This window comes from Podarcis bocagei, assembly GCF_964188305.1.
Source record: "Podarcis bocagei genome assembly, chromosome: 7".
NCBI classification, from domain to species: domain Eukaryota; kingdom Metazoa; phylum Chordata; class Lepidosauria; order Squamata; family Lacertidae; genus Podarcis; species Podarcis bocagei.
The window spans coordinates 35,066,725-35,092,473 of record NC_138132.1 but is presented as its reverse complement, the minus strand read 5'-3'; the positions used below and the strand labels follow the sequence as shown (position 1 = coordinate 35,092,473).

General features: G+C 46.8%; 2 protein-coding genes across 3 annotated transcripts; one reads left to right on the top strand and one right to left on the bottom strand.

Annotated features, from left to right (window-relative positions):
- Positions 1–897: 897 nt before the first annotated feature.
- Positions 898–16,718, bottom strand: YARS1 (tyrosyl-tRNA synthetase 1). Its single transcript, XM_081203911.1, has 14 exons — positions 16,679–16,718; positions 15,666–15,754; positions 13,651–13,797; positions 13,132–13,307; positions 10,799–10,928; positions 8,871–8,951; positions 8,393–8,485; positions 7,085–7,220; positions 5,131–5,216; positions 4,369–4,504; positions 3,316–3,413; positions 2,865–3,058; positions 2,543–2,684; positions 898–1,540 (listed from the first exon to the last, which is right to left on the bottom strand). Exons 2-14 carry the CDS (start codon positions 15,720–15,722, stop codon positions 1,430–1,432), a joined length of 1,587 nt encoding a protein of 528 aa, XP_081060037.1. The 5' UTR covers positions 15,723–15,754; positions 16,679–16,718; the 3' UTR covers positions 898–1,429.
- Positions 16,719–16,856: 138 nt separating this feature from the next.
- On the top strand, positions 16,857–25,391 carry S100PBP (S100P binding protein). Of its 2 annotated transcripts, none has more exons than XM_081203924.1 (5): positions 16,857–16,997; positions 19,103–20,196; positions 21,566–21,675; positions 24,350–24,446; positions 24,990–25,391. In XM_081203924.1, exons 2-5 carry the CDS (start codon positions 19,238–19,240, stop codon positions 25,120–25,122), a joined length of 1,299 nt encoding a protein of 432 aa, XP_081060050.1. In that variant the 5' UTR covers positions 16,857–16,997; positions 19,103–19,237; the 3' UTR covers positions 25,123–25,391. The 2 variants fall into 2 exon arrangements, with proteins under 2 accessions (XP_081060050.1, XP_081060051.1); XM_081203925.1 differs by lacking the exon at positions 16,857–16,997 and adding an exon at positions 17,139–18,162.
- Positions 25,392–25,749: the final 358 nt, after the last annotated feature.

Below are 25,749 nucleotides of genomic sequence, written 5' to 3'. Positions count from 1 at the left end.
GCTGGAGCGAGCGAGCTACCACCATTCCTATGGAGCCTCTTTTTATTGAGACAAACATGCAAGCTAGGCAAATACATTTTTGGGCTATGACCTTTACACGTCTTACGTCCCGAAACCGTGGGGTGGTACAGAGCTATTTTGGCACCTGTTCCACAGCGTCATTTTCCCCTTGCACAGTGTATGACGTAGGAGACAAAAGGTCTCAGGGAAAAACTTACAGACAGGACACCGCTGACTCTGAGACCGCAAAAGGTCAGACATGGGTGGAACGATGTACCAGACAGCTGTGGCTTGTCTGGGGGGGGGGTTCCCTGCACCCCAAGGTCACGCATGCAGGCAGATTGTGGCTGCCTGCTGGTGGGGAAGTGAGCTCCCTCCGGACCCCACTCCCCACTCCGCGATATCCCTACATAAGCTTCTATAACCTACATGCACAAAATGTTCTCCTGGTGCACATAGATTCATGGTAAAAGGTAGAGACAGATGGCCTTGAGTTTGGACACTTCTACCAGGAAAAAAGTGTTCCTGGTTTGCTTTTTATGGCAGCTACTCCAGCTCCTCACATCTCTCTCTCACACATGCTATCTGCCTTTGCCATCCTGGTAACCTGCAGATATTCTAACCTACAAAACCCATCAGCCCAATCAAAATTGTCCAAAACGTCTAGAGGCACCAGGATGGGGGAGTCCGACTTAAAGTACTACATGACTCTTAGCTATAAAACATGCCCATCCCTCTGCTAGTTAAACAACCAGTTTAACTACAACTACATGGGGTATTTATCACCTTGTGCCATTTCCCTGTGAAAAATGAACTATTTGATCTGTTACCAAGCATGTTAGAAAGCAAGTCATCTTGGGCTGAATGCACCTGCTACCACAGAAAAGCACCAGGAACCACATGGTGTGACCATTTTATTTGGGGAAATGACAGATGATTTGGAATTCAGTGTTTATGCCAGATGGACCTAACCGTTGCCAATCTGGTAAGAGATCCTGTCCAAATTTTGCCAGCCTGAGTCCGAGCTCAACATCATAGACCTCCTGTTTTAAGCAGAGTATGACAAACATCCTGGAAGGCATGTGGACCAACCCATCATAAGAGGGCAGATCTGTGCCAGCAGCATTTCCTTTTTCTCCTACAACATCTGGAGAGGTTTCCATCACTGTCAGAAGGACGAGGCCATTGGCTCTTTTCTCCTCATTATAAATAAGACGTGCCTGGAGAGAGGGCCTCATTGCACTGGACACCTGCTTCTAGGTGCCCTTCCCCATTCTGTCCATGTCAAAAGATGGAAGCCATGTCAATTTTTTCATGGGTCAGGTCCAGCTGGGTTGGAATCTCATGGCTGGGAGTACAATGTAAGTATGGAGGATGTTTGTTGGGCAATAACTGGCACGCATAAGCTGAAAGTGCGAGGCAGAGGCAGCTAGCGGATGCTGCCGCTTTTCAGAGTTTTGCAGGTGAGGTTCCCCAGTTTGGTCATTAAGTTCTTCCCCTTCCACTGGGCCACAGAAGCCTCAGAAATCTGGAAGTCCGCCTGAGAAGAGAAAGAACAGGCAGGGTGATTTCTCCAGTCCTGTCATGCTGAGGGGCCACAGCTTTGTGGCAGAATACTTGACAGTGCAGAAGGTCCCAGGTTCAATCCCTGGCAGGTCCAGAAAAGACTTCTAATCAGGAATCCTGCAGAACTGCTGTCAGCCAGTATAGGCAATAGTGAGTAGGATGTACCAAATGTTTGATACAATAGGACGAATAGCAGGAACAGCCTCCTATGTTGACATCAGCTTTGGCTGGCCTGGTGCTCTTCAGATGTTCCAGACTACAAGAGTTCCAGGCAGCTGAGGGAACTTGCAGTTTAAAACAACTGGAGGGCACCAGGTGCGCACAGGCTTGTCTACCTTAGTTAAACATGGTGGACAAGGGAAGCCAGACCTTACTAGCTTAGAGGAGGAGGAGGAGGTGACAACCTCCTTGATCCTTTTGAGCAAATGTTATTTTCATCCTAAAATATTCACATACTACAGCCATATATTATCAAGCTAACCAACACACCGCCCACTCCTTCATTAACTGCTTGGGACTGCTTTTATTCTTACATTTAAAAAAATGTATTAGATTCTCTCTCCAGTTTAAAAATGCCTAATGGGGCACCAGCGTTTTGTTTTATGAAAAAAAATTTGCACCAGTTGGAAGGATCCATTCTCCATATTTAAGAAGATCAGGGTCGACTTGCCCTTTTTGCAGAATCTGTGCTGCTCCCTAATAGTACGAGACAACCCTCTGCAGGCACGGCACACAGCTCTGAAGCCTTTTCTACCTGCCGTGCAGCAGAAACTCTGCCCTCCTGCAAGGGCGGTGATTTAGGATTGCAGAGCAATTCCTGGACTAAGGAATGTCTGGCTTTGCTTTAAGCCAGTGTGCCTCATGCCGGTTGGAGCCAACAGGAGTAGTAGTCCCCAAAACACCTGGAGGGCACATAGTTGCTCAGCTGCCCAATATGGAGGTATCTGCCACTCGGAGGAGCCTCTTCCTTGCTCACCTGCAGCTTCTCAAAGACCTTTTTCTTGGGTTTCAGCTCCTCATCAGGCTGGCCTTCTTCGTAGCCCTCCACAAACACCCGCTCACCGGGGCAGGAGCCGGCCGGGGGGTCCAGGGGCTCTATTTGGCAGGGCTCCCCAGCACTGGAAGAAGAGGATAATCATGTTAGCGGCAAGCAGGCTTCAGTCGGCCTCTCGCTTCGCCTAACAGGAAAACATAGCCAAGGGATAACAAATGCCTGCTTATGCCCCTAATAAGTGGATCCATTTGCAGCCCCTCTGCATGAGCCAAAGTCTGCCTGCCCCACCTTCCACTGCACACACCTGCAAGCGCAGAGCAGCATGGCCTGGGACTCCAGTCCCCGCATCTTCTGAGGCTTCAGGTTGCACACCAAGACCACCAGCCTGTCCTGCAGCTCCTCTTTGGGCACGTGCTCCACCAGCCCACTGACCACCGTCCGCGGCTCAGGCTCCCCCACATCAATCTTCTCCACGTACAGCGTGTTGGCATCAGGATGCTGCAAAGGGAGAAGGGCGGCGTCACAGCCCTTCTGTGAAAAGCTGAATGGCCCCCTCCAGGGTTGCAGGCACCCCGCAATCTCCCACGCACCCCAAGCCCAGTACAGAAACCCAGGGAGCGTGATGGAGACCTCTACACGCGCTCTCAAGAGTCCTGATGCCAGCACCCTTCTGTCAAGAAGAGCCCGCTTAGTCCTGCATCTTGCTCTCCCAGAGGCCAACCAATTGCCTCTAGGAAGCCCCCTGGCAGGCTTACCTTTTCTACGCTGAGCACTCTGCCAACACGAAGGTCCACCCGAGATGGCACCACTTCCTCCGGGTCGGAGTTCTTCGTGGGGCCTTTTGCTGAAGGCTCTGCAGACAGGGAAGGGAAGGGAGGTTTTTAGGGAAGCTGCAGTTGCAAAGACTGGCAGCAGCCTGGAGAGACTAGGCTTCAAAAACAGTGCTGGACGGGAGACTGATAGATGGGAAATGAAGGGCCCTGTGAGAGAAGCAGGGTAGAGAGGATCTCCTGGTGTGTGAGGCTGGGAGAAGAGGGGGATGATCCCAGGTCAGAGCTAGGAGGGTTCACTCTTTTGTGGATAGAATATGGGGTAGGATCCTGTTGTGACAGAGGGCTTTTTATTTACTTTTTCCTCTTTATTTTCTTCCTTATTCTTTTTTAAAAATCTCTTCTCTTTAGATTAGCTTGGCTTTTATTGTATTTTATGTAAGAAACTTGCAATGAAAATTGATTTTTTAAAAATGATGCTGGTATCCTCTTGCATGAGGAGAGGAGAATTAAAGCAATGGGAAGGCATGGGAAACCGAGTGGTGCAAACGACCCAAGTAACTGAGCAGGAGTCTATTTCAGAGAGAAGTCAGACTCACGTCCAGTGTTTGCATATGCCAAAAAGGACCAAGACAGACAAGGGGGTCTGGCCAATCGAAGTGAACCCAGGAAGGAGCCACGCCACAGGAGAGGCACTTAGCAGGCCCACTTGCTTTGCAGACAGCGAAGGAGGCAAGTCAGATCTTCCAGACCCAGGCAGGGCCTAGTGGGGGCAGAGCGGCATCTGCATCAACCTGCCGAAAAGAACTTGCAGGGCTCTTGGTCTCAGAGAGTGCTGGAACATCTGTGGGAATCTCTGGAGCCTCAGAGGTGGAGCCCCTGCTTTGCATGCAGAAGGTCCCAGGTTCAATCCTGTTCAAGCAGCATCTCCTCCAGGAAGGGCTGGGAATGCCCCCTCCTTAAAACCCTGGAGAGCCTCTGCCAGGGGCAACAGTACTGAACTAGATGGACCAACGGCAGATGCCTTTCAGCCCTTACTTGCTTTGGTTGGATCAGGATATGCAGAGCTGGCCAGTTTCTTCATTTGTGAGCTGCTGAACTTTTCTCTGATGGGCTCAAGGAGCTTGTTCAAGGCCACCTCCACGGAGTTCTTCAAGTCCCCAGGGTGGACAACCTGCACCCACGGAGGAAGATGGAAACCCAGTTAGTCCTGCTCTCCCTAGAGGATTCCCACCAGTCCCCAGCACCGTTCCCAACAGTGGGTGCAAATCCCAAAGCACAATCTGTTGGGCAGGTCCCAGTGGAATGGATGAGAGTGGTGTAAAATGAAAGCCAATGGGGCTTCATGGGAAAAACATTCCACATATTGCTCAGCTGGTAAGACAGAAATTAAAAGGGGCAGAGAGTCTGGTTTATGCAGAACAGCAGTGTTTCTGTACATCCGATCTATGCAAATTCTGTGAGAATGTCTGGTTTGCATTCACTACGACTGCAGAGTTGTTGCTTTAGGGGATGTGCAACACAATTCTTTGTCAGTCTAGAGCCCCTTCCTGTGACTCGGCTTCCTCTTGCTGGCCTCTGATGCAACCCCCTGGGGGGGCATGCAGAACAAAAGGTTGGGGTCTCCCACCACCAACACACAACTGCTGCCAGGTCTCGGAATCTGCCTGGCAGGATAGCCCAAGCCCTTCATGCAAGTATAGCAGAGCCGCTCCACGAGGAGGTGCTTTCCACATACAAACCAACAGCAAGGACCCCAGGAGCCCCCCACCCCACCCCACCCGCATCCCAGTGTGTCACCTGCTCAGCAAAGTCTTTCTCGAGGTCTCCATAGTGGGTGTAAGTTTTATTCCCTCCCCACTTCTCATCTCGAAGAATCACAAACTCTGCGGCGGGGGAAAAGAAAGATTTGAAGATCCACTTTAACAGAGTGGTGTGCATTTGAGGAGTCACAAGAACACTGCAGGTGTGGGGGCTTAGTATCCAAGGTCCTCAAAATGTCAGTTTTTTAAAAAGCTTCAAAGCCCTTCAGGTTGCAGGGGACACACTGATGATGGCGAAGGAGGACCAAGACCGAGGGCATCATGTTCCCTTCGCTGCCCTCCCCTCTAGCAGCAGCTAGGTAAATCCCTGTTCTTCCCTGAGCACATGCCCACAAAAGGTATTTCAAAGGAACTGATGGCGAAGTAGATGGATCCTCTGTTGGGTGACTTACTCCCAAGTATAAGCGGGTCTAGAAAGGGTTTGAGGCCCCAACCATCAGGCTATACTGGTCACCCTCATGTACGTTCCAGTTCTGGATGATGCATGTTCAGGAGAACCAATTGGTATGGGCTGTTAGGGGGGCAGGGAAGACAAGCCCTACAAGGAAAGGGCAAAGAAACCCTGGGCATGTTTAGCCTGGAGGAGAGTGAGTGGGGATGCGACAGCCCTTTCAAACACCTACGGTGTATTTCTCTCACACATACAGAGCAGAGACAAGGGCTTGTTCTTTGCTGCTGCCCAGGAGCCAGAGCTCATGTTGCAGGAGGGGAGGGTTTGGGTAGCATGCTAGGATAAAGAGCATTTTGACAATGGAGCCAATGAGTGAGAGGGATGGGTGGGATATCCCTGGCCAGGAGGTCTTCAGGCAGAGGTGGGCCGGCTGTCTGTCTAGCTTGGACATTCTGGTATGGAGCAGGGGGTGGACTAGCTGGCATCCACGGTCCCCTCCAGCTCTGTGATGCTACGGCCTCCCTCCACAGGAAAGGAACTGGCCTGCATTCAAGCACCACACAGACCCTCTGTGGTGCCACTAAAGAGCCCTTTTAGTGATTAAAAGGGAGCCTTTCCATTACAGCCAGGAGAGAAGAGAAACTGCCAGACATAAGCAGCAGGGCATGCTGAATTTTTCAACTTCCAAATTCCAAAAAGGAAGGGTGCTAAAATGTTGTAACATGACTTGGGAATTTAAAAGATATTTTGGTTAAATGAATAGAATTTAGTTTTGCTTGGTAGATAAATGTGTGTAAAATTGCATAGAAATCATTAAAAATGATGGCCAATCTACTCACTGTTGTTATTATTAAGCACTACCTGATGTTTTCAGAAGGTAAAATTAAAATTCTTTGGTTTTCCAAAAACAGTTTATGTGCTTCATCATCAAACATAGACGTACCAAGCTAAAAAGAATAGATTCAGATTCCTCATACCAAGAACATACAGTGGTGCCCCGCAAGATGAATGCCTCGCAAGACGGAAAACCCGCTAGACGAAAGGGTTTTCTGTTTCGGAGGTGCTTTGCAAAACAAATCTCCTATGGGCTTGCTTTGCAAGACGACAATGTCTTGCGAGTTCCTGCTGGTTTTTCCCCCTTTCCCCCCTTTTTCTAAGCCGCTAAGCCGCTTATCAGCTGATCTGATCAGCAGATAAGCCGCTAATAGCGCTAATCCGTCAATGGGCTTGCTTCACGAAAAAACCGCTAGACGAAGAGAATCACAGAACGGATTCTTTTTGTCTTGCGAGGCACCACTGTAGTTTTAACACCCCTCATTGAAGAAATGTGGGGAAAAAATTAAGTTTCACCCCCTAATATTCAGGCTCTGCTACACACTTGGGGCTTCAGCTAAGTAGGGAGGGGACACAGGTGGAAGATGAAGGGATGTGACCCAGCTCTTCACCTCTAGATTGGCCTTTCAGCCAATCAGGTTGCCTGCTATTCCCCATAATAAAATCTCCTAGCTCCGCCCCCTTTTTGCTGCTTGGAGACACTTACCTGATCTGAGTGGGAAGAGCACATGCTTGATGAAGGACAAGACCCCATTGTTTTCCACATTCCCCGGCTCGCAAAAGGCCTTCTTGAGCTTCTTCTTCACATCCTCCTTTCGATCCAAGAGATCAATCTTGGACTCCTGGATGAGGGAAGGGAGGGGATGCTCCATGAATTAGCTCCCAGGCACAGCAGGCCACAGAAGTGTACTGGGACTAGTCAGATTTTCACAGACGGAGGAATCATCCTGAGATGGAAAGAGCCTGGGATCACAGCTGCAACTTTTAGCCCACCTATCTGCTAGAGCAAATCCTTTTGAGTTAAAGGATTTAACTGGATTAACTGACCAGCAGACTTTCCATTTTTACATAAACGCAACAGACTTCGCCAATCTGGTGCCCTCCAGATGCTTCAGACATCATCTTTGTGCTGGCTGGGGCTGATGGGAATTGTAGTCCCAAGCATCTAAGAGCAGAAGGCACCAAGACGGCAAAAACAGATTTGCGAAAACCATGAAGCGTGAACATCACCTTGGAATATTGTGTTCTAGTTTTTTCTCAATCGACACTAGATAATTCAGTGCAATTCTGTTATAATTGATTTTGACAGCTTGATGACTATGCTCTTTAGCGACAAAACGTTGGATTACCGGAACGACACCTGAGCACTGAACCACTGGTATATTACAAGTGGACTCTTTATTACTCCTTTTGTAATTGTTCAAGATAAAATCTATTTTGGAAAGCGAGGAAATGAGCACTGAACCACTGATATATTACAAGTGAACGCTTTATTTACTGTGTCTGCTATTGTTTAAGATAAGAAACTACTTTTGTCATTTTTATGGATGTTTATTGTTTACAGATAGCTGCCTTGGTGATATTATCTTGCATGGATTGCAGCAGTCGTTGTATCACCATCCTGTTCCTAGTTTCTTCTCAAGCAGGGCATCCTCAACACAGATGCCTGCTGCTCCCTCCCCACCCCTCTTAACCCCCGGGCTCCCAACCAGAGTGTGATGCTCAAAACTGCCAAGTAGGAAATAACTTAGGTGGTGCTTTAGGAACTCTTTATGATGAACTGGTCACCAGTTACCTAATTTTCAAATTGAATCTTTTACTACCAAAGGTAGAATATAGCTTTTGGATGTTTTATCCGATTTCCTTTTTCCTTTCCGTAATGCTGAAGTATTTCAAAGACTAGAAAAAAGAACCCTGCCAATGAGGACTGTCGGCAAGGCATCCCTGCACATTTTAAGAACTCCTCCTTGCAGGATTTGGCTGCCAGGCGCAAGAGTCAAGCTGAAGAACCCACCTCTTCTGAAGAACTCATCTTGCTGCCTGTCAGTCCTGGCACCATGGGGTTCATCAGGTGGATGCGCTTGGCATAGCCCAAGGAGGGGAGGTACTAGAGAGAAACAAACATACAGGGATTTAAAACAAAGGCTGAAGATGGAGGGAAGTGGGATGTTCAAGTGTACTATCTGCCTCCCTGGAACCCAATAACTTCTCTGTGGACTGCAGTTTACACTGTGTTCTTACACAGCACATTTTCCATATCCTAGTAGGTTCTGCCCCCATGTTAACCAGCCAGGGGGAAACAAGGAGAGAAAGGAAGTGCCTTTTGCATTTTCCATCTCAAGACCCAAAATATCCATGCCTAGCTTACCCTGGGGGCGCAGCATGTGATCAAAGGGAACACAGGTTTAGCTAGCTGAACCATCCAGGGGCCTTCAACACCAATTGCACAGTGCTCCGAAGAGGCAGCCAGGTAAGTGTCTCATTCTTCTCACCTTCTCTGCAAAAGTGAAGATTTTCCTCTGATCCACTCCTCCAAACTGCGCATCAACTTTGAGGTACTCTTCATCCAGTGCCTGAGGGGACACAAAAGCATAAATAACTCCCTGCAGACCCCACTGATTTGGGGAGTCTGGTTGCTTCTTTCCTGCCCCAGGGATACCCCTGGGCACTAGCATCTCTTGTGGCTGTGGGAGCCAGAGACAAACTGAAAAAAACAAGAATTCCACCTCTGGTCCAAGCACAACCCATTTCCCAGATTAGGATTTTATTCCACAGGCTTCAGGCTGACTGAAGCAAGCACCTGGCATCCTCTTAGGTCCTCTACTAGTCTGTTCCTGAAGCATATTGATCTTGGCAAATTGATCCTTCACATATCAAGGACTTCAGAACTATGTTCATAAAAATACCTTCCACCAAACAGGTGTACCCCAGCCTTCATGAGGCATGGTGTCTCCACAAATAGAACCATCCATACTTACTGGATCTGAAGCAAGTGAAAGTAAGTGGGTACTCGCTAGGTGCAAAATAAGGATCAGGCAGACTCAGTAATGGAGAATAAGAAGGTGAGGTTTATTGCCAGGCAATAAGGACCCAGTTTGGAATCTCTTCCAAAAGGAACTGGGACCCCGATTGACAGAAATCCAGAGGTCTTTATACCTGAGCAAATCACAGCAAATCATAGATCATGAGACAACCATGAGGGATTCACAATATTGTCAGCGAGAATCAGCCAATCAGCAAGCTCTTGTCACGCTACCAGCTCCTGGTTAAGCACTGGTCAAGCACAGGGGTCAAGTTCTGCTTTCCGATGCTTGCAGTGACGCTCTATCTAACCTCTCCCCTATATATGACAGGACAGGGAGTTTGGAGATTTTGTGGTTTTGCTCTTCCTGTTTTGTGGATTAATTTAGCCTGTATCTGAGGGGATTTTGTACCAGAATCTCTGATTCACGTCTTCCCCTTGTCCAGGGCACACGGATGTTTGTAGGGGAAAGGTCGGTTCCTAACTTTGCTGTTCCAAGCAGTTTGCAGTTAGCTAAGGCACAGCTTCCCTTTGATTCAAAATGGATTATAAAATACTGTAAGCCTTGATTATGTGTAAGCATATATGAATATATATCGAATATACTGATTACTGATAACTGATTATATGGATAGCATAGGGGTGGCCCTTCTTCCTTGCCTCAGATCTTTCACTTTCTTCCTCCCCATCCCTTTTCATGAGTGGAAGAATAGCACAACTTATGGAAACACACATAGAGTGGTATCTTGGTTTAAGAACAGCTTAGCTTATGAACAACTTGGATTAAGAATGCTGCAAACCCAGAAATAGGTGTTTTGGTTTGTGAACTTTGCCTTGGAAGCAGAACATGTTTCACTTCCTGTTGAGTGTGGTCCATTTTTAAATTGAGTCCCCTGCTGCTATGGGAAAGCATGCATTGGTTTAAGAACGAACTTCTGGAATGGATTAAGTTCGTAAACCAAGGTACCACTGTATGGCCTTGGGCATGTGAGGATATTCATTCTGAGCTATGGTAGGTAAAGGGACCCCTGACCATTAGGTCCAGTTGTGGACGACTCTGGGGTTGTGGCGCTCATCTCACTTTATTGACCGAGGGAGCCGGCGTACAGCTTCCGGGCCATGTGGCCAGCATGACTTACCTTCCCGCTGGAGCGGTACCTATTTATCTACTTGCACTTTGACATGCTTTCAAACTGCTACGTTGGCAGGAGCAGGGACCGAGCCACAGGAGCTCACCCCGTCGCAGGGATTCAAACTGGCGACCTTCTGATTGGCAAGCCCTAGGCTCCGTGGTTTAGACCACAGTGCTACCCGCATCCCTTGAGCTATGGTAGCCTAGGGCAAAAGAAGCCCACATCTCTTCCCCCCGCCTCCTCCAAGATGACGTTAAACAGGTACCTGCAGTCCTGGATAGAGGAGGCCACTGAGCAACGGATGCTCCACCTGCTTGACCACTTCTGCCCCAGCTTTCTTGGCATCATGTTGGGTGACGGCAGAGGACAGGCGGTAAACATCTAGCGTGTATTCTCTAAATAGAAAAGGCAGGAAGCTAGTGTGGTGGAATGTCCTTCCCTTTCCAGAACTACAAGCAGCTTAGGAGCCTTACCACTTGCAGGTGGATCAGATGTAATGTTAAGGACATAATATGAGATTGGCTGCTGGATCGGGACGAAGGGGGCCCATTTAGTCCAGCTTCCTGTTCTCACAGTGGTCAGACAGAGGCCCCAGTGGGGAGCCCAGAAGAGGGACCTGAGAACAGCAACACTGTGTATGTTTCCCAGCAACTGGCATTCAGGGGCATGCTGCCTCTGATAGTGGGGGCAGAACACAGTCATCAGGGTTAGTAGTCACTGACAGTCTTCTCTTCCGTGAATGTGTCCAGTCCTCTCCCAAAACTAATCAAGTTGGTAGCTCTGACTGCCTCTTGCGGGAGAGAATCTGGTCTCCGTCTCTCCTCTACCCTCCCTGTGCAGATGAGGCGGCAATGGAGATGGGGCGGGGATCTCTATGCATCTCTCTCGTTTATGCATAATTTTATATGTCTCTATGCCGTCTCCTTTTACTGGCACAACTTTTCTTCACAGGGGAGTCACCTTGCTTATTTTCTGAAACTTTTCAACCCCCACAATATTCTTTATGAGGTGAGACAATGAGAATGGCACACAATATTCCAAATGTGGCCACACCGTAGATTTGTATAATTGCATTATGCTATTGGCAGTTTTGTTTTCAGTTCCCTTCATAATGATCCCTAGCATGAAATTTGCCTTTTTTACAGCTGCTGCACACTGGGTTGGCATCTTCACTGAGCTATCTACTAGGCCTCAAGGTCTTAGTTCCTGGCCAGTCACAGCCAGTTCAGGCCCCCATGAAATGGATATTTCTTTGCCCCAATGTGTATCACTTTACTCTAGTTTGCAATGAACTGCATATGACATTATGCTGCCCATTCACTCAGTATGCAGAGGCCCTCTGGAAGCTTCCACAATCTCATTTTGTTTTAACTAACCTGAACAGTTTACCGTACTTTTCGCTCCATAAGACGCACTTTTCCCCTCCTAAAAAGGGGAAATGTGAGTGCGTCTTATGGAGCGAATGCGGGGGGGGGGAGGGGGGAGGCAGGAAAAGCCCCCAAGAACCGCACACAAGCTCTTGCGGGCTTTTCTACAAGGAGGGAGAAGGGATGCGGCCAGTCAGTCCCTTCTCCCTCCTTGTAGAAAAGCCCGCAGGAGCTGCGCGCTCCTTAAAGGGTGCGCGGTTCCTGTGGGCTTTTGCGGGGGTGTTGCCATAGCCGCGTGCAGCCCCTCCGGCCGGGAGCGGCTGCGCGCGGCTATGGGGGAAGGCAAGACAGCAAGCGAAGACAGCCTGGAGGTTGCGCGCCGCTAAAGAGGAAGCTGAGACAGCGAGCAGGATCCATCCCGCTCACTGTCTTGGCTTCCTCTTTAACAGTGCGCAACCTCTCCAGGCTGGGCCTCTTTGCTCTTTGGGGCTGGGGGTGGGGGAACCCGGGCTTCCCCCGGCAGCCCCAGAAGCTCTGGGAGAATCCTGTCCGCTGCTCTTTAGGGCTGGGGGGGAATAAGATTTTTTTTCTTGATTTCCCCCTCTAAAAACTAGGTGCGCCTTATGGTCTGGTGCACCTTATGGAGCAAAAAATACGGCATGCCTGAACCCAGTCAGACTATGGTTAGCCTTAACTATGGCAGTTAGTTGAAAACTGAAGCGAAAGCTTTCCATCTTCACCTTGTGGCTGTGCCAGAGGAGTGGGGACCACACAAGCCCAATGCTGATGAACGTAATACTAAGCTTAGCTTTACATCCAAATCCCAACATTAAACTGGCCAAAGGACTGCCAGACACATAAAATATTCAGTCTAGAGCTAAATATCAAGATGGAGGATTTCCTGGAGCAGGCATTCCTAATCCTAGACAGCACAACAGAGAAGGCACCAAATAAGCCCCACATAGTGGTGGGATATGCAGCGGGGCCTCTCTTGATGAGCTCAGAGAATCAGCAGACATGTGGCATTTTAAAAGAGAATGTGCAGCACCCTCAGTTTCTCCTATGCCACCCATGGGACTCTGGCAAATCTCCCAATCTTAGCAGGTTTAGGAACTTTTCTCAATGAAAACTTTAAAACCACCCGGGGAGTTCTTACAGGTGCTAATCCCTCTGACCAAGGAAGTTCCCATTTGTTGTTCTACAGCTCCACACTGCCTCAAGACAAACTTACTTGCTGAGCTGATAGTCAGTCCCCCGGATGAACTTGAGCTTTTCCAGAGGCACACCTATGCTCTCCAGCATTGCCTTGATCACGTTCTCATAATATTGGGTGCGCAGTTCCAGAAGCTCCCATGGTGCCTTCATATTGTCGAGGTATGCATGGAGGTCAGCAAACAGAATTGTCACCTAAGAGAGAAGGGGCATATCAAGCAGGAGTGCCTTGGCCTTAACCCTAACCCTTCCTCTATATGCACTTTGAGAACCAACAGGAGCTCAGACCCAATGCCTGCAGACCTACATCAGCCAATCCAGAGCTGTCCAGATACTTTGGACTACAACTCCCATCACCCCCAACATAATTCAGCCTTTCTGACTGGGTGCCAGGTTGGAGAAGGCATGAATGGCGTTCAGGGGAAAATTGCCTTCCAGAGGTCTTTGAAAGGCAGCAGATCCTCCTCACTAGGATGACTGCCCCATTGCTACTTGAAAGCAGCCAACAGACCAAATGTAAGGCAGAGCCCAGTCTCACCTCACATCCAGCCTTGAGGAAGTCCGCTATTTTTGTCATGGGTACAAAATAGGCTATATGAGGCTTGCCCGTCGTTGCTGTCCCCCAGTATATCTTCACCTCCCGTTCTTTCAAGATGGCCTTCAGCTTATCCTCTCCGAGAACTTCCTGCAAGCAAAAGAGAGATGTGTTCAGCATATCAGCTGGAAAAGCAAGAAGCAAGCGAGAAGGGAATGCTAGGGAAACCAAAACCCTGCGATGCAAGGGGATATATTTTTATTTAAAACATTCATATTCCATCTTTTATTATCAGATTCTAGGGTGGTTTACAAAATATAATAAATGATATATATTAAAACAAGAATAACTCAAAACATCAATATAACACCCACAGTAGAAAAATATAAAATCACATTGAACAATAGGGGGCAGGTAAAGCCCTAGATCAGCAATTCTCAAAGTGCAGAACATGAAACATAAATAATTAAATTCTCTTGAGAGCCCAAAGGATCCACTAATAGAGCAGGCATGGCTTATTCTCTGACATTGCCTCTTCCAATAAGCCTCTACTGGGGACAGATAATCCTGCCCCCAACCCTGCACTGGGCGTATCGCAGTCATTCAATCAGTTGCTTTCAGGAGAGGCAGGTGCATTGCTTTGGGCAATGAGTGACTCAAATATGGGAGTCATCCATTATAGTAGAGGAAAGTTTGCAGGTATGGTTGGGTAATGTTTGTCCTTTCAATTAGTAGTCACAAAGTGAGTCTTGTGTGACTCAACAGCTTGCTTCTACAGATGAACCTAACAAAATGACAGGCTTTTCCCATTACCTGCTCTGCATTCCTCTCTTTCTTTTAATGCTCAGGTTGAGCAGACATGTACCAGTGCAAATTGTAGGGAAAGCCCTATTGCTAACACATTACAACCTCATGAGATACCATCACAAGTGGCAAACCCAAGTGAAAAAGCAATAAACTAAGGTCAAACAGCAACCCAGCTCCACAACCACAGGAAACAGTTAAGACATCTGGTTTCTAATCCTCATTACCATACATGTTCCAAAGACTGGATTAAGATATTAATAACCCAGTTCTTCTACCACAGACAAGCACGTCAGTGATTTGATGGAAAACCTTATTTGTACATGGGACCTATGAATCATCCATAATTTTCAGCTTACCAGTAGGGCTGGGTGATATATCAATATATTGTCCCAAACTGGATTGAAGTCCATATTGTGGTATCGGTTTCATAATTTTTGATCTGACAATATATCATGAATCATGATGTGTGTGCTATGCAAAAAATCACAATGTGGGAGAAGCCATGAAGTCAACCAATGCCTCTAAATAGCTCCATCCTTATTTCAGAAATCGTGATATATGATGATGTTGAAAACCAGATATTGCTCAGCCTTAGTTACCAGACATCTGAGTCAACAAGGTACAATGTAAAAAAATCTGGATTAGGAATAAGGTACTGTGGCAAATCAAGATCTACTCAAAGATGGCTGGATGATGTTATGGGATTCAGACCCCTTTATCCACAGCAAAAAGTCCTCCAACCCACACAGCTGTCAGAATTCCTAATTTGTAGTAACTCAGATGTAGCTTTGTATTTGTATATGCCTAGCGTGTCAATGGGGAGGCACCAAGCACCAGAAGACTGTCCCCTAGAAATCTTAGTGTTGTGCCTAGCCCAAAGCTTTGTTTTCACACAAACTGCACTCAAGTTTTGAAATTTCTAATTCTCTGCCCAGAGAAATTCCATCCAGATACGAGGCTAGGGCATCTCATAGGGGAGAGGCTCCCAGTGTGAATAATTTGGGGTGGAAGAAGGCTTATTTTAGGAAGCAAATGTTCCCAATCCTTGTGTATTTATAACAAAATAAAATAATTGGGGGGGGGGTGTAATAAAAAACTTATTTAGGAGAACAGAGTGGGGCAAACCTTTGATGTTTATTCAAACTACTTTTGCACCCATATGTGGAATATTTTTTTTAAAGCCTCATTTTCAACCATTCCTACAGAAGTACCTGCAAATTTCGGGTGATCAAGTGATACTTCTCCTGTGCTGTCAGTTCATGCCCCATTGTGCCAGCAGTTGCTCACCCACCCTTATGAGCTGAAATTGGAAAAAGAAATGCATGTTAGGCAATCAAAGAAAAACAGGTGTAAGCATCAAGGAGGTCTCCTGCTTCCTCACCAGGCATTCCCAACACAAGCCAAATTTCTCCTCTCCCAATGGCAGAAGGTTAGGGGAAGAGAACAAGCCAGCAGAGTCTGATACAATTTCATGTCCCCACAAGGCAAGAGAAGGGGGTCAGAAACACCACATAACAGCTGAACCAGAAGCCTCCTTGTGCATGTCCCCCCCTTTATTTAATGGGGTGGTCTTGGTAAAAGAGAATCCCTAGGAATTCCTACATATCGCCTGTGTAAAGCAGAGGCTGCTGATCCCCACCTGAATCAAGTATGCTTAAAAAACAACAACCAAAAACAAACAAGGCGGGGGATCCTGGAAATGACAGGCCAGTTAGTTAAATTTCCGTTCTGGCCTCACTGGTGGAAAGCACTGTTGAATATAAAATTACCCAGCAAAACCAGAATGGCTACTGCAAGGGTAAGTCTATTTCGGGAATCTATTAAGAGTTCTTTGAAAGCGTCAATTAAGCCTATAGATATTTGTCTGATTTATTAGTATCACTGCTATTATGTAAAGCAGTGCTTTTATCCCGCTCTCCTCTAGGGGGGGGGGGAGTCTCCCAGGGCAGATAGCAGGCCCTAACCCCTGGGTTGCAATCTGGAAGAAACGGCAAGAAAGGAAAAAGAACTGAGGAGGGAGTTGGAAAAAGCAGCAGCAAAATCAGGCCCTGGGTCGTCGCCCGCCTTCAAATCCCCTTCAAAGCAATCAGCCCATATGGTGGCAGCGAGTCCCACATACTAACTCGGGGCCTTCCACGCCATCCCTCGTTATCTCCCCTTCCCCCACCTACCCCTCCTTGGGCGCCGGGGGGCTCCCAATGCCTCCCTCCCTCCGCTCCCTCACCTTTCCTCTCTCTCTCTGACACACGCCAGCCGGGGTCTGCCTCCGCGTTGCATCAGCTTCCTTGCTCTCGGCGCTCTGCTTGCCAGCCTGGTGGCCTCTGCCCCGCCCCGAGACTGGAAGGGAGGGGCGGAGCTTCCACTGCGGCTGCGTCTCTGGCTCTCTCGACTCATTCCTCCTCCGAGTGGGCTTGATAGAGCGGCCGATGGATGAATCGGCCGGCGACCCTGAAGCCTTGTGCAAAGTAGAGGAGGCGGAGAAGCGACGGCAGGGAGCTTAGGCGCCGCATCCGGCTCATTGCGGGAAGTCAAGATGGCGGCGGGTAAGTGTGGGAAGCAGCTCTTTCCCTCCGCCGCCGCCGCCGCCCCCCTCTCACCGGGAATAAAGGGGGCCCCGCTGGGGGGTGACGTTGTAGAACTCAGAGCTCTTTTGAGGGGTCGGACTAAGCGGGTTGGGGGCTGGTCTGGGCTTCCGCTCCCTCCCCTCCCCACGGAGTGTACTTGCAGTGCAAGGAGGCGCTCTGAGCCACTGCTCTGGGAAAGGAAGGAGGGCGAGGCGGCCTGGCCAAGTGCAGGGGAGACCCGTAGTGGGGAGCAGGGGGAGGAGGAGGCACCGAGGAATGGAGGCGGGGGAGACTCCCTCGCTTTGCAGAAACTGCAAAAAACGAGGCAGGAATTGGGTTTGTTTTTGTAGCTCAGGACGTGCTTCGCTTCTGGTGTGCCTAAGGCGGCCGCCCCAATTATCCCCTAGCCCGTCTTTCCAGGTGCTGCCCCCCCTCCACAAAGGGTCATAGAACTGTAGAGTTGGCAGGGGTCCCAAGGGTCATCTAGTCCAACCCTCAGCAAGGATGGCCACCCAACCTCTGCTTAAAAACCTCCATTGAAGTCAAACCCACCAGCTTCCCAGGCAGTCCATTCCAATGTCAAGCAGCTGTCACCACCCACAAGCTCTTAGCGTTTAGTCAGAATCTCCTTTCTTGCAGTTAGAATCAGTTGGTTCGGGTCCTGCCCTCTGGAGCAGCAGAAGACAAGCTTGCTCCATCTCTCCTTAAGGGGTCCGTGTGCCAGGCTGAGAAAAGGGGTGGTGCCCTGTCACTGAACTATGGTCATTTCCCCTCACCTAAACAGAATTCAGCAGAGCTGTGTTGCCCAAACAGGCTTTAATGAATTCTAGAGCACATCTTCATTTTACTGTGGAGTTGCTATCTTGTTTTGCCCACAGATACAAAGTAACATGAAAGATTAGTGTAACAGTAGCTCATTTGTTCATAAGCTGGTGAGGTGCAAATTTCCTGGTACATACTGTGGAAACTTTAAATCTCAAAGTAGACTTCCCTAGAGAGTCTCTGCCAGCCAGAGTAAACAATACTGAACTCGAGGGACAAACTGGCTGAATTGGTCATTTAAGGCAGGTTCCTCTGTTCCTTTGTAACACAGTTAAAAGTTATCCTGATGTGTTTGTAAACTGTAAAAGTATCAAATCTGAAAGTGACTGAATTTTCTTCTTGTTCCAATTTAATGCTTTAAAAAATACTTGATTGTTATTGGACAGTGGCCTTGTTTGCAGTTTAATAATAATAAATTAATAATAAATTTTATTTAGACCCCACCCTCCCCGGCCAAGACCGGGCTCAGGGCTGCTAACATCAGGTATAAAAACAAAAGTGAAAATGCAGTCTGCAAGTGCACAGGGAGACAAATGAGGCAACATTGCTCCTCCTTGCACCTGCAGTGCTACTGAGAGCTACTAGGGTTGTGTCTGAACATTGGTTTAGTAGTTCCAAACAAATCACAAGCCAGAATTCAGATATAATCGTGTTTGGATGTGAGCTGTATCTTAGATCTCAATAATGCAGGAGTGGGGAAGAGCAAAGTGACTATCAGTTGCTTACAATGTTTTTTTGCCTCACTTGGAAGCAATCCTCATAGAGAGCAATAACACTTACTTTCAAATAAATGTGCTTAAAGCTGAAACCTTAATTTTGCAAAGGGTTCAAAGAACCATATAAAGGTAGATAACTAGTATTCCTCTTTACAGGTGATTGTAAAATAGAGTTCTTTTTGAACTCATCTCTGATCTAGCATCTCCAACTCTTTAGCGCTGGACCATGTTGGTTCTTAAATTTACATTTATAAAATGTAAACTTTGGAGAATGTGTAAGAAAAAAGCATACCATTTAACTATCTCTATGAAAATTTCTTTGTTTCATTTTTTAGTCAGCTTTTCTGATTTGTATGTGAGTTAAATAATGTTTTATTAGAACAGCTGTAATGAATCTGAGTGAGACATTTGTTAGGTAGTGTAGTCTTCAGAAGAGAAGAGCAATTGCAGTGGAGTAGATTTCTTCTAGCACAGATGCAGTTGCAGGGGAAGGAGAGCATGAGATCTCTTCAACTAGCTTCTATTTTGTCCTTTTCTTTCTTGCAGGCAACTGAGAACCACTTTGGCTGAAGGGAAGCCTTGAGTATAGATTTCCCTTGCTTGGCTTCTTCTAGTTTGAACATGGTAGCAAAGGGTTACTTTTAAAAATTAAAGAAAGAAAGAATCAGTGCAAGCAGCATCATGGCAAGTAGCACTTTCCGCACCCGTTTAAATCTAAAAGTCACTTTCTTAAACGATTTAGTTTCCAGGAGCAAGCGGTCCTTCGAAGAGTTTCAAGAGGAGGAGCAACCAGACACAAAGAGACACAAACTCTCCTGCTTGCCTTTTGGTGCACTTGCAGATCCTTCCTCATCAAGCAATGGAATAGCAGTTTCTGCAGTGTGTTCTGTGGCCACCAATGGACAGCCTGATAATAGCAACACAGATGACATACTAGATGACAGCTTACTGGATCCTTCAGATGGGGAACTCTCAGACTTTTCCACTGGACTCACTTCTGAAGCTGAAGATGAACTTTTGTCAGATAGTCAACCACGCTGCCCGGAGACCGCAAATTCCATAGCATTTGAACCAGATGCAGAACATGTTAGAATTTTGTGTGCATTAGGATCTTCTAAGCCTTCTGGTACTCTAGATCTAGAGTCTAGAAAAACAGAGCCACTGTCTCCAGCTGACCCTTTAGTCTGCTCAAGTGCTTGCAGAAATGACTCTGAAAGTCCAGAAAGTGGGAGTGACTTGAGCACAGGGTCTCAAAACCAAGCTGGATTTGGTTTGGATTCAAACAGTTCTGTTCTTCCAGAAGCTGTGCCAGTTGCAACAGCTGCCTTGAGTCTGCAAAAAGATAACAATGTGCCTGGGGTATTGGATAAAGAAGCTGCTCAGGCAGTGGTAGACGATAACTTGGAAAGAGTGAGACAGCTCATGGCAAAACCTGAGAGAGCTGAAGGGCCCTGCAAGGAACAGGCTTCCCTGAATCAAAATGACCTAGGAAAAGAGAGTGCAAACAGCCCACCACAAGAGGCTGAAGGAAATTTGGATTCTGCTGGCTTGTATGAAGAAGCTGCACCATCCTGTTCCACATCCATCGGTGATCAAAGAAAGGCAAATATGGAAGGTCCCAGCATCAAAGAGCCAAATTGGTCAGCACCGCTTCTCCTGGTGCCTACAGCTAGGCTTGCTTTCTTGAGCCTTGGTGTGCTATGCTCTCCTTTCTCCTCTGCATCTGTTGTGTGGCTCTGCACCCTAGGTGGGAGGGGGTTGTATTTGATGTTTGTATGTGCACAAGAATGCTAAAGCCTGACGGGGCTTTTCATGTATCATTTATTTAATAATAATAATAATAATAATTAATAATAATGTATCCCTTTGCCTTGCCCTAGATCAGGCATCCCCAAACCCGGCCCTCCAGATGTTTTGGGACTACAGTTCCCATCATCCCTGACCACTGGTCTTGTTAGCTCGGGATAATGGGAGTTGAAGTCCCAAAACATCTGGAGGGCTGAGTTTGGGGATACCTGCACTAGATAGTAGGAAGCACACAATTAACTGCTGAAAGGGGTTCTTGTGTTGTTTATATGTCCCAGGTTTTCAGGAGAACCAGTGTGGTTCTGAAACCGCTTGACAAACTTGTTTCTTATTCACCACATAGATTGCTCTGTTTATATTCTTCTATTTCCACCTTTCTCCCTTCTTCCTTCTGCTGCAATGCTCTGTTTCCAGTTTTCCTGTCAAAACATGGAATTCTCAGCCATGGAAGGTGTTGCTCACTTGCTGAGATCTTTGACAGTAATGAGGGCTAGAAACCTTTCCTCAAAACCAGGAATTTAATATTCTCAAGAGATCTTGCATATATGTGGTGGTGGTACATGATGCCTACAGTCTTATGATGCCTTACATCTTGCAAATGGAGAGAGTTGTGGAAATGTGTCTTATTTAGATTATGGCATCCATGTAATGCTGCCTTGTGTATAAACTGATTCTGCCTTATTTAATAGTTTATTTATGATATAATTTTTTTTCCCTTGAAGATGAGCTAAGCATTGCCTCCTCTTCCCCACATAATTTTGTTGTTTAACAGATTTTCACCAACCTTTACATGGGTTGTTTTAATTTTTGTGAAAACCATTGTGGGAGATTTAATTTTTCAAAAAGTATACCCTCCCAAGCTTGGAACAATTTTTCATTTGTTCAATTTAAAAGGTATGTTCTGCTGAACTGTAAATTAAACCTGTAAATGGACTCCAAAAGATATGCATTAAAATAGTAAACAAAATTTAATGTTAAAAACAAGTTTATGAAAAGCCAGATGAATAAAATCAATAGCTAAAAGTTTATGCTAAATTATGGATTGAAAGTACCCTTCAGTTATTGCAAGGTGTAAGGAACAACCTCTAAAATCATGCCCTCTAGTCTTAGTGTGCTTAAATTCTCTCAGTAACACATCATATTTGTCTAGCAGATGGCTTTGCAATTCTTAGCAGTTTTGTCATTTTCTCCCCCATCCTCCAGTCCTGTAAGGCCCCGATGTCGGATATACATTGAAGAGGCAAAACTTGAGTCCAGCAAGAAAAAATACATCAATGCTGTCCTTGCCCATGCTCAGCATGCTGAACTCATAGGTAAGCTGGAGGTGGAATCAAAATTTTTCTGTGGTTCCTTTTTTCTGCTGGCATAAAGTGTTGCCATTGGGTAAGGGTTGATTCAGAAAGTGCCCCCCCCCTTTTCTCTCTGCTGGAGCTGGAGACCTGGTGGCATGGACTTTTGTGCAATTAATTTTTGCTTTTGTACCTGCCCCTCAACCTAATTGGGGTGAGACAGGAGTTTTTCACCTGACCTTCCCTCATATTTATTTATTGCATTTATATCTGTCCTTCCTTTATCCTGGCTTTCAGGGGATTAACTCACCTTATTACTGCAAAAAACTCTGTGAGGTAGTTTCACTTAAGAACGAGCTGAAAGTCTGAGAAGTCTTTGTGGCTGATCAAGGGTTTGAACCCACATCCCACAAGTCCGCCCCCCCCCCCCCAATTCTAGCTACAGTGTCCTGATTCTCCTGGGGCAGGCAACTTGCCTTTCTTGCCAAAATATCATATGGCCATTTTGCTCAGCAGCACTTTTGTGATACTGGATGCCAGTTCTTTCTGCCACAGTGTGCACTGCATTGTAAATTAGTGGTGGGCAGGATGGAGGTCAAGGGAAGGACACAGGTTGTTCTAGATGGCCTTTAGATTCTTCAAGACACTCTCCCTGGAGTTGTAAAGAGGAAGGCAGCCCCCTCTGCCCCCTATCTTCCAATGGTGGTTTATTTATTCGTTTCTTCGGGGGCAAATGAAGAGACCTTTTCAGGAAGACCAGTTATGTTGCTTCTTGCCCAAACTCATTCAGTCTGTCTGTCTGTCTGTCTCTCTGCACATGCAATACTAACAAGGTGCTGGGCTGCTTCCAGTGTATGGATTGAGGACAAATCATGTGGGCAGAAGGAAAACTCTCATTAGGATCCTATTTTTCTTTTTTCACTGTGCCTTTCAAATTAATATGCAATGTGTACATTCAGAGTTCTGGCACGCCACACCAAAATTGCTCATGAATGCTTTGTGTAATGTGCAAAAGTTGTTTGTTTATTAGCACAAACATGTATTATCTTGGGTAGCTTTAGGCATAGAATTGGTGGTCTGGCATGGGAAGGAGAGGCAATCCTAGGCAATCCTAGGCCAGAGCAGGAATCAAGGCTCTTGGCTGCTGTTCAAAAAGGGGACTCTTTAAGTAGCTCTGAGTTTTGCTATGAGCCTGGAGATGGCTTGAGAGCAGTTTCCCTGTGGCACAGTGCACCAGTAAATGCTAAATGGGAGGGGGAACTGGTGGGGGGGGACCCTTTCCTGTGCCACTGCCTGGTAAGGACAGGCAGAAAACAGCTGAGTGATGGATTTAACTCCTAAAAGAGGCCCCTCTTACAAGTCAGAACTTAGGCTGCTGTGTGGCTCTCCTGGCAGAGAGCCTGGGAAAATGAGCAAGGACAAAGGATTACCTCTTGTATGTGCAGGTTGGGTTATGACCATGGATGTTGCACTTCTCCCATGGTATGTGTCCACATGTATGAGAACACAATGCAAGGCCAAAGTCATTCCTGCTTCTTGCCAGCAGGTGGTGCCAGAATACAGTGGAGGAAGTAGAACACAGCCAGAATGCAGCCAGAGAATGACTTGACTGTGGCTGACTGGGCCTGTTAACCTGTTGTTGTTACCTTGGGCATGCAGCGTCCACTGGCTCCTGGGGACAGTAGTGGGTGGCAGTGACCTCACCAGTCTTCCAGTTGAGCCTTGACTTGGTTTTTAAAACATGGGTGCATTAAAGGTTAGGGCTTACTTCATGCATGGCTGCATTGAATCGGTTATGAGGCTTTTTAAATGCTGGTGAATGTAAACATGGGAAGCTATTTCAATATCCCAGCTTGTGATGGGGAGGCAAACTCCCGTTGCTAGCAACTCTTTGCAAGTAGCACTAGACACCCTCCGCTTCTGCACAGCCTTCAGGCAACTAAATCATCACTGGTGTTGAAGATATTGTTTGCTCCAGTGAGCCAGGGAGGAGCAGGGTATAGGTTTGTGGAAAGATTTCTTACTTCCTGCCTTTCCCTGACTGAAATTCTCCGCTCAGGAAATTAGCTTTTACAGGTCATTAGCAGCATAATGGGGCATTTCAAACAGTGCATCTACAACCTGCTGTCCAGAACACTTCTGAGGCCTCCCTTATCCTGAGTTGGCATGACTCATCCTTATTTGGAAGATCCATTCTAAAGAACAGTGTGTTTCAGCATTTCACAGGAAATGTAATTTGTGCTTCCACAGTAGCCATTTCTTCCCCAAAACTCAACATGCATGTTTAGACCATCACCATAGGATCCTTACATATTTGACTTCCTCTGTGTAATACACTGCCTAGCATAGCGTTCCCCAGTCTGGTGCCCTCCAGGTGTTTTGAAATACCAGCACCCAGCAGCCTCAGCCCTACATGGTTTAGCTGTCAGGAGTTGAGAGCCAGAGGGTACCCAGTTGGGGAAAGCTGGCCTAGAATGTGTCTAGTGCCAAAGATGCATCTTTTAACTTTATTGAACCACAGGGGTGGCCTATGTGGTACCCTCTACAGCAGCTTCCATTATCCCTAGCCATTGGCCATAGTGGCTAGAGCTAACAGGAACAGAATTCTAACAACATCTAGAGGGCATTGCATTACCTACCCCTGTGGTACCTGATGCAAACACACTGGGTTGCATTGCCTTGCTCTGCCAAATTTCAGATGAAGTCAATGAGTTGCAGCAGCTGATGTTGACCGTGACTGCTGAAAACCGCTACGGGGAACCCGGATTTGCACACCCAACAGACCTGACCGTAAGGTACTGTGTCACCCTTCATGAAACCAAGGGCAGCAGGACCCCAGTGGCAGGTTTACCTCCTTAAGAAACAGAATAACTTGCTTAAAACTGTTTTCAATAAGATAAAAAAGCTGCTGAACGAAGAGTCTTGTGGCACTTTAAAGACTGACGCATTTGTTATAAGCTTTTGTGCACTAGAGTCCTCTTCAGATTCATTAAGTCACACTTACCTGTTTGGGGGGTGGGAATAGCAAACATTGGGGTCAAACAGCATTGAAAGGGGAGAGAAATGCAGAGTGGTAATTTGCAACCACAGCAGTTAGTGTATGAAACAGGGGAGGACTATTGCTTTCCTATCCTGGTTGGGGGCTTCCCAGATGCCCTGGCTTACCTCTGTTGGAAACAGTGCTGGTCTACATACGGACTGATTCAGCAAGGTGTAGTAGAAGAAAATCTTGCAAAGGACAGATGGGATTCAGGGTGGGTGGGATGGGGTGCCTCCTTTGCATTTGCACTTGCTTTACATTGATTTATACTTACTGTTGTTCTACCCCTAACCTGCAGGAACTATGCGCAGCGAGCTAAGAGTACAGCCCACAGATGTTCCCTTGACCAGTGGGTCGATAGGAACAATCGCAACCTCCGTCGTTTTGAGAGTGTCCCTGATCGCTTCAGGCGCAGCCCTATCCCAAGCTAGAAGTGTCTCACCATTGAAATTAAGTTGTCTTTTATCTGCGCTTCAAAGTTGATTGTCAGCTTCATTGTTATTATTATTATTATTATTAATTTCAGTTTTTAAGTTAAGGCCAGTTTATAATTTGTTTTTGTTAGCATTTTTTGTTCAACTTGACCTTGAACTTGTCCTCTGCCAAATGTTTTATATATTTTTGGCATTTTGATGTTTCACCAAGCAGTTTGATACTGTATGCTGTGCCAATTTTTATAAATGCTTGTGCCTTTGAAATACCTTGCAGTGTGTTCTCCTTCCTCCCTGCCTCCCAGTGGGTGATTGACTGGTTTGCATGTGCGGCTCAGTTATATGTTTCTGTACCGTTTTTAGAAGTCTGGAGGTGAATTAAGACATGAAGGGTTACAGGCAAAGTATTCATTTCACATTACACACAAGAGTTTTGTAATCGTGGCAGCTTACATATTCAGTTGCCAAGACCTCAAGGAGTGAGAGATGCAGAGGACCTTTAGGGGTGAATGAGAGGTATTATTCTTCCTGTCTGTGAAATGGGTCTTACAGATGGGCTCAGAACAAATCAACGTCCTTCAGTGCTGCATCATTCCCTTAAAGAGGGGACTTGTGTGGTTTATCACA

Coding starts and splice junctions, on each gene's coding strand:
- YARS1 (XM_081203911.1), bottom strand. CDS start 15,722: ATGGGGCATGAACTGACAGCACAGGAGAAGTATCACTTGATCACCCGA. Junction 13,308..13,650: donor TCCTCAAGGCTGGATGTGAG/GTGAGACTGGGC, acceptor CTTCTCTCTTAG/GTGACAATTCTGTTTGCTGA. Junction 3,059..3,315: donor GAGTGCTCAGCGTAGAAAAG/GTAAGCCTGCCA, acceptor CTCCCTTTGCAG/CATCCTGATGCCAACACGCT.
- S100PBP (XM_081203924.1), top strand. CDS start 19,238: ATGGCAAGTAGCACTTTCCGCACCCGTTTAAATCTAAAAGTCACTTTC. Junction 20,197..21,565: donor AGCATCAAAGAGCCAAATTG/GTCAGCACCGCT, acceptor CCCATCCTCCAG/TCCTGTAAGGCCCCGATGTC. Junction 21,676..24,349: donor TCAGCATGCTGAACTCATAG/GTAAGCTGGAGG, acceptor GCCAAATTTCAG/ATGAAGTCAATGAGTTGCAG.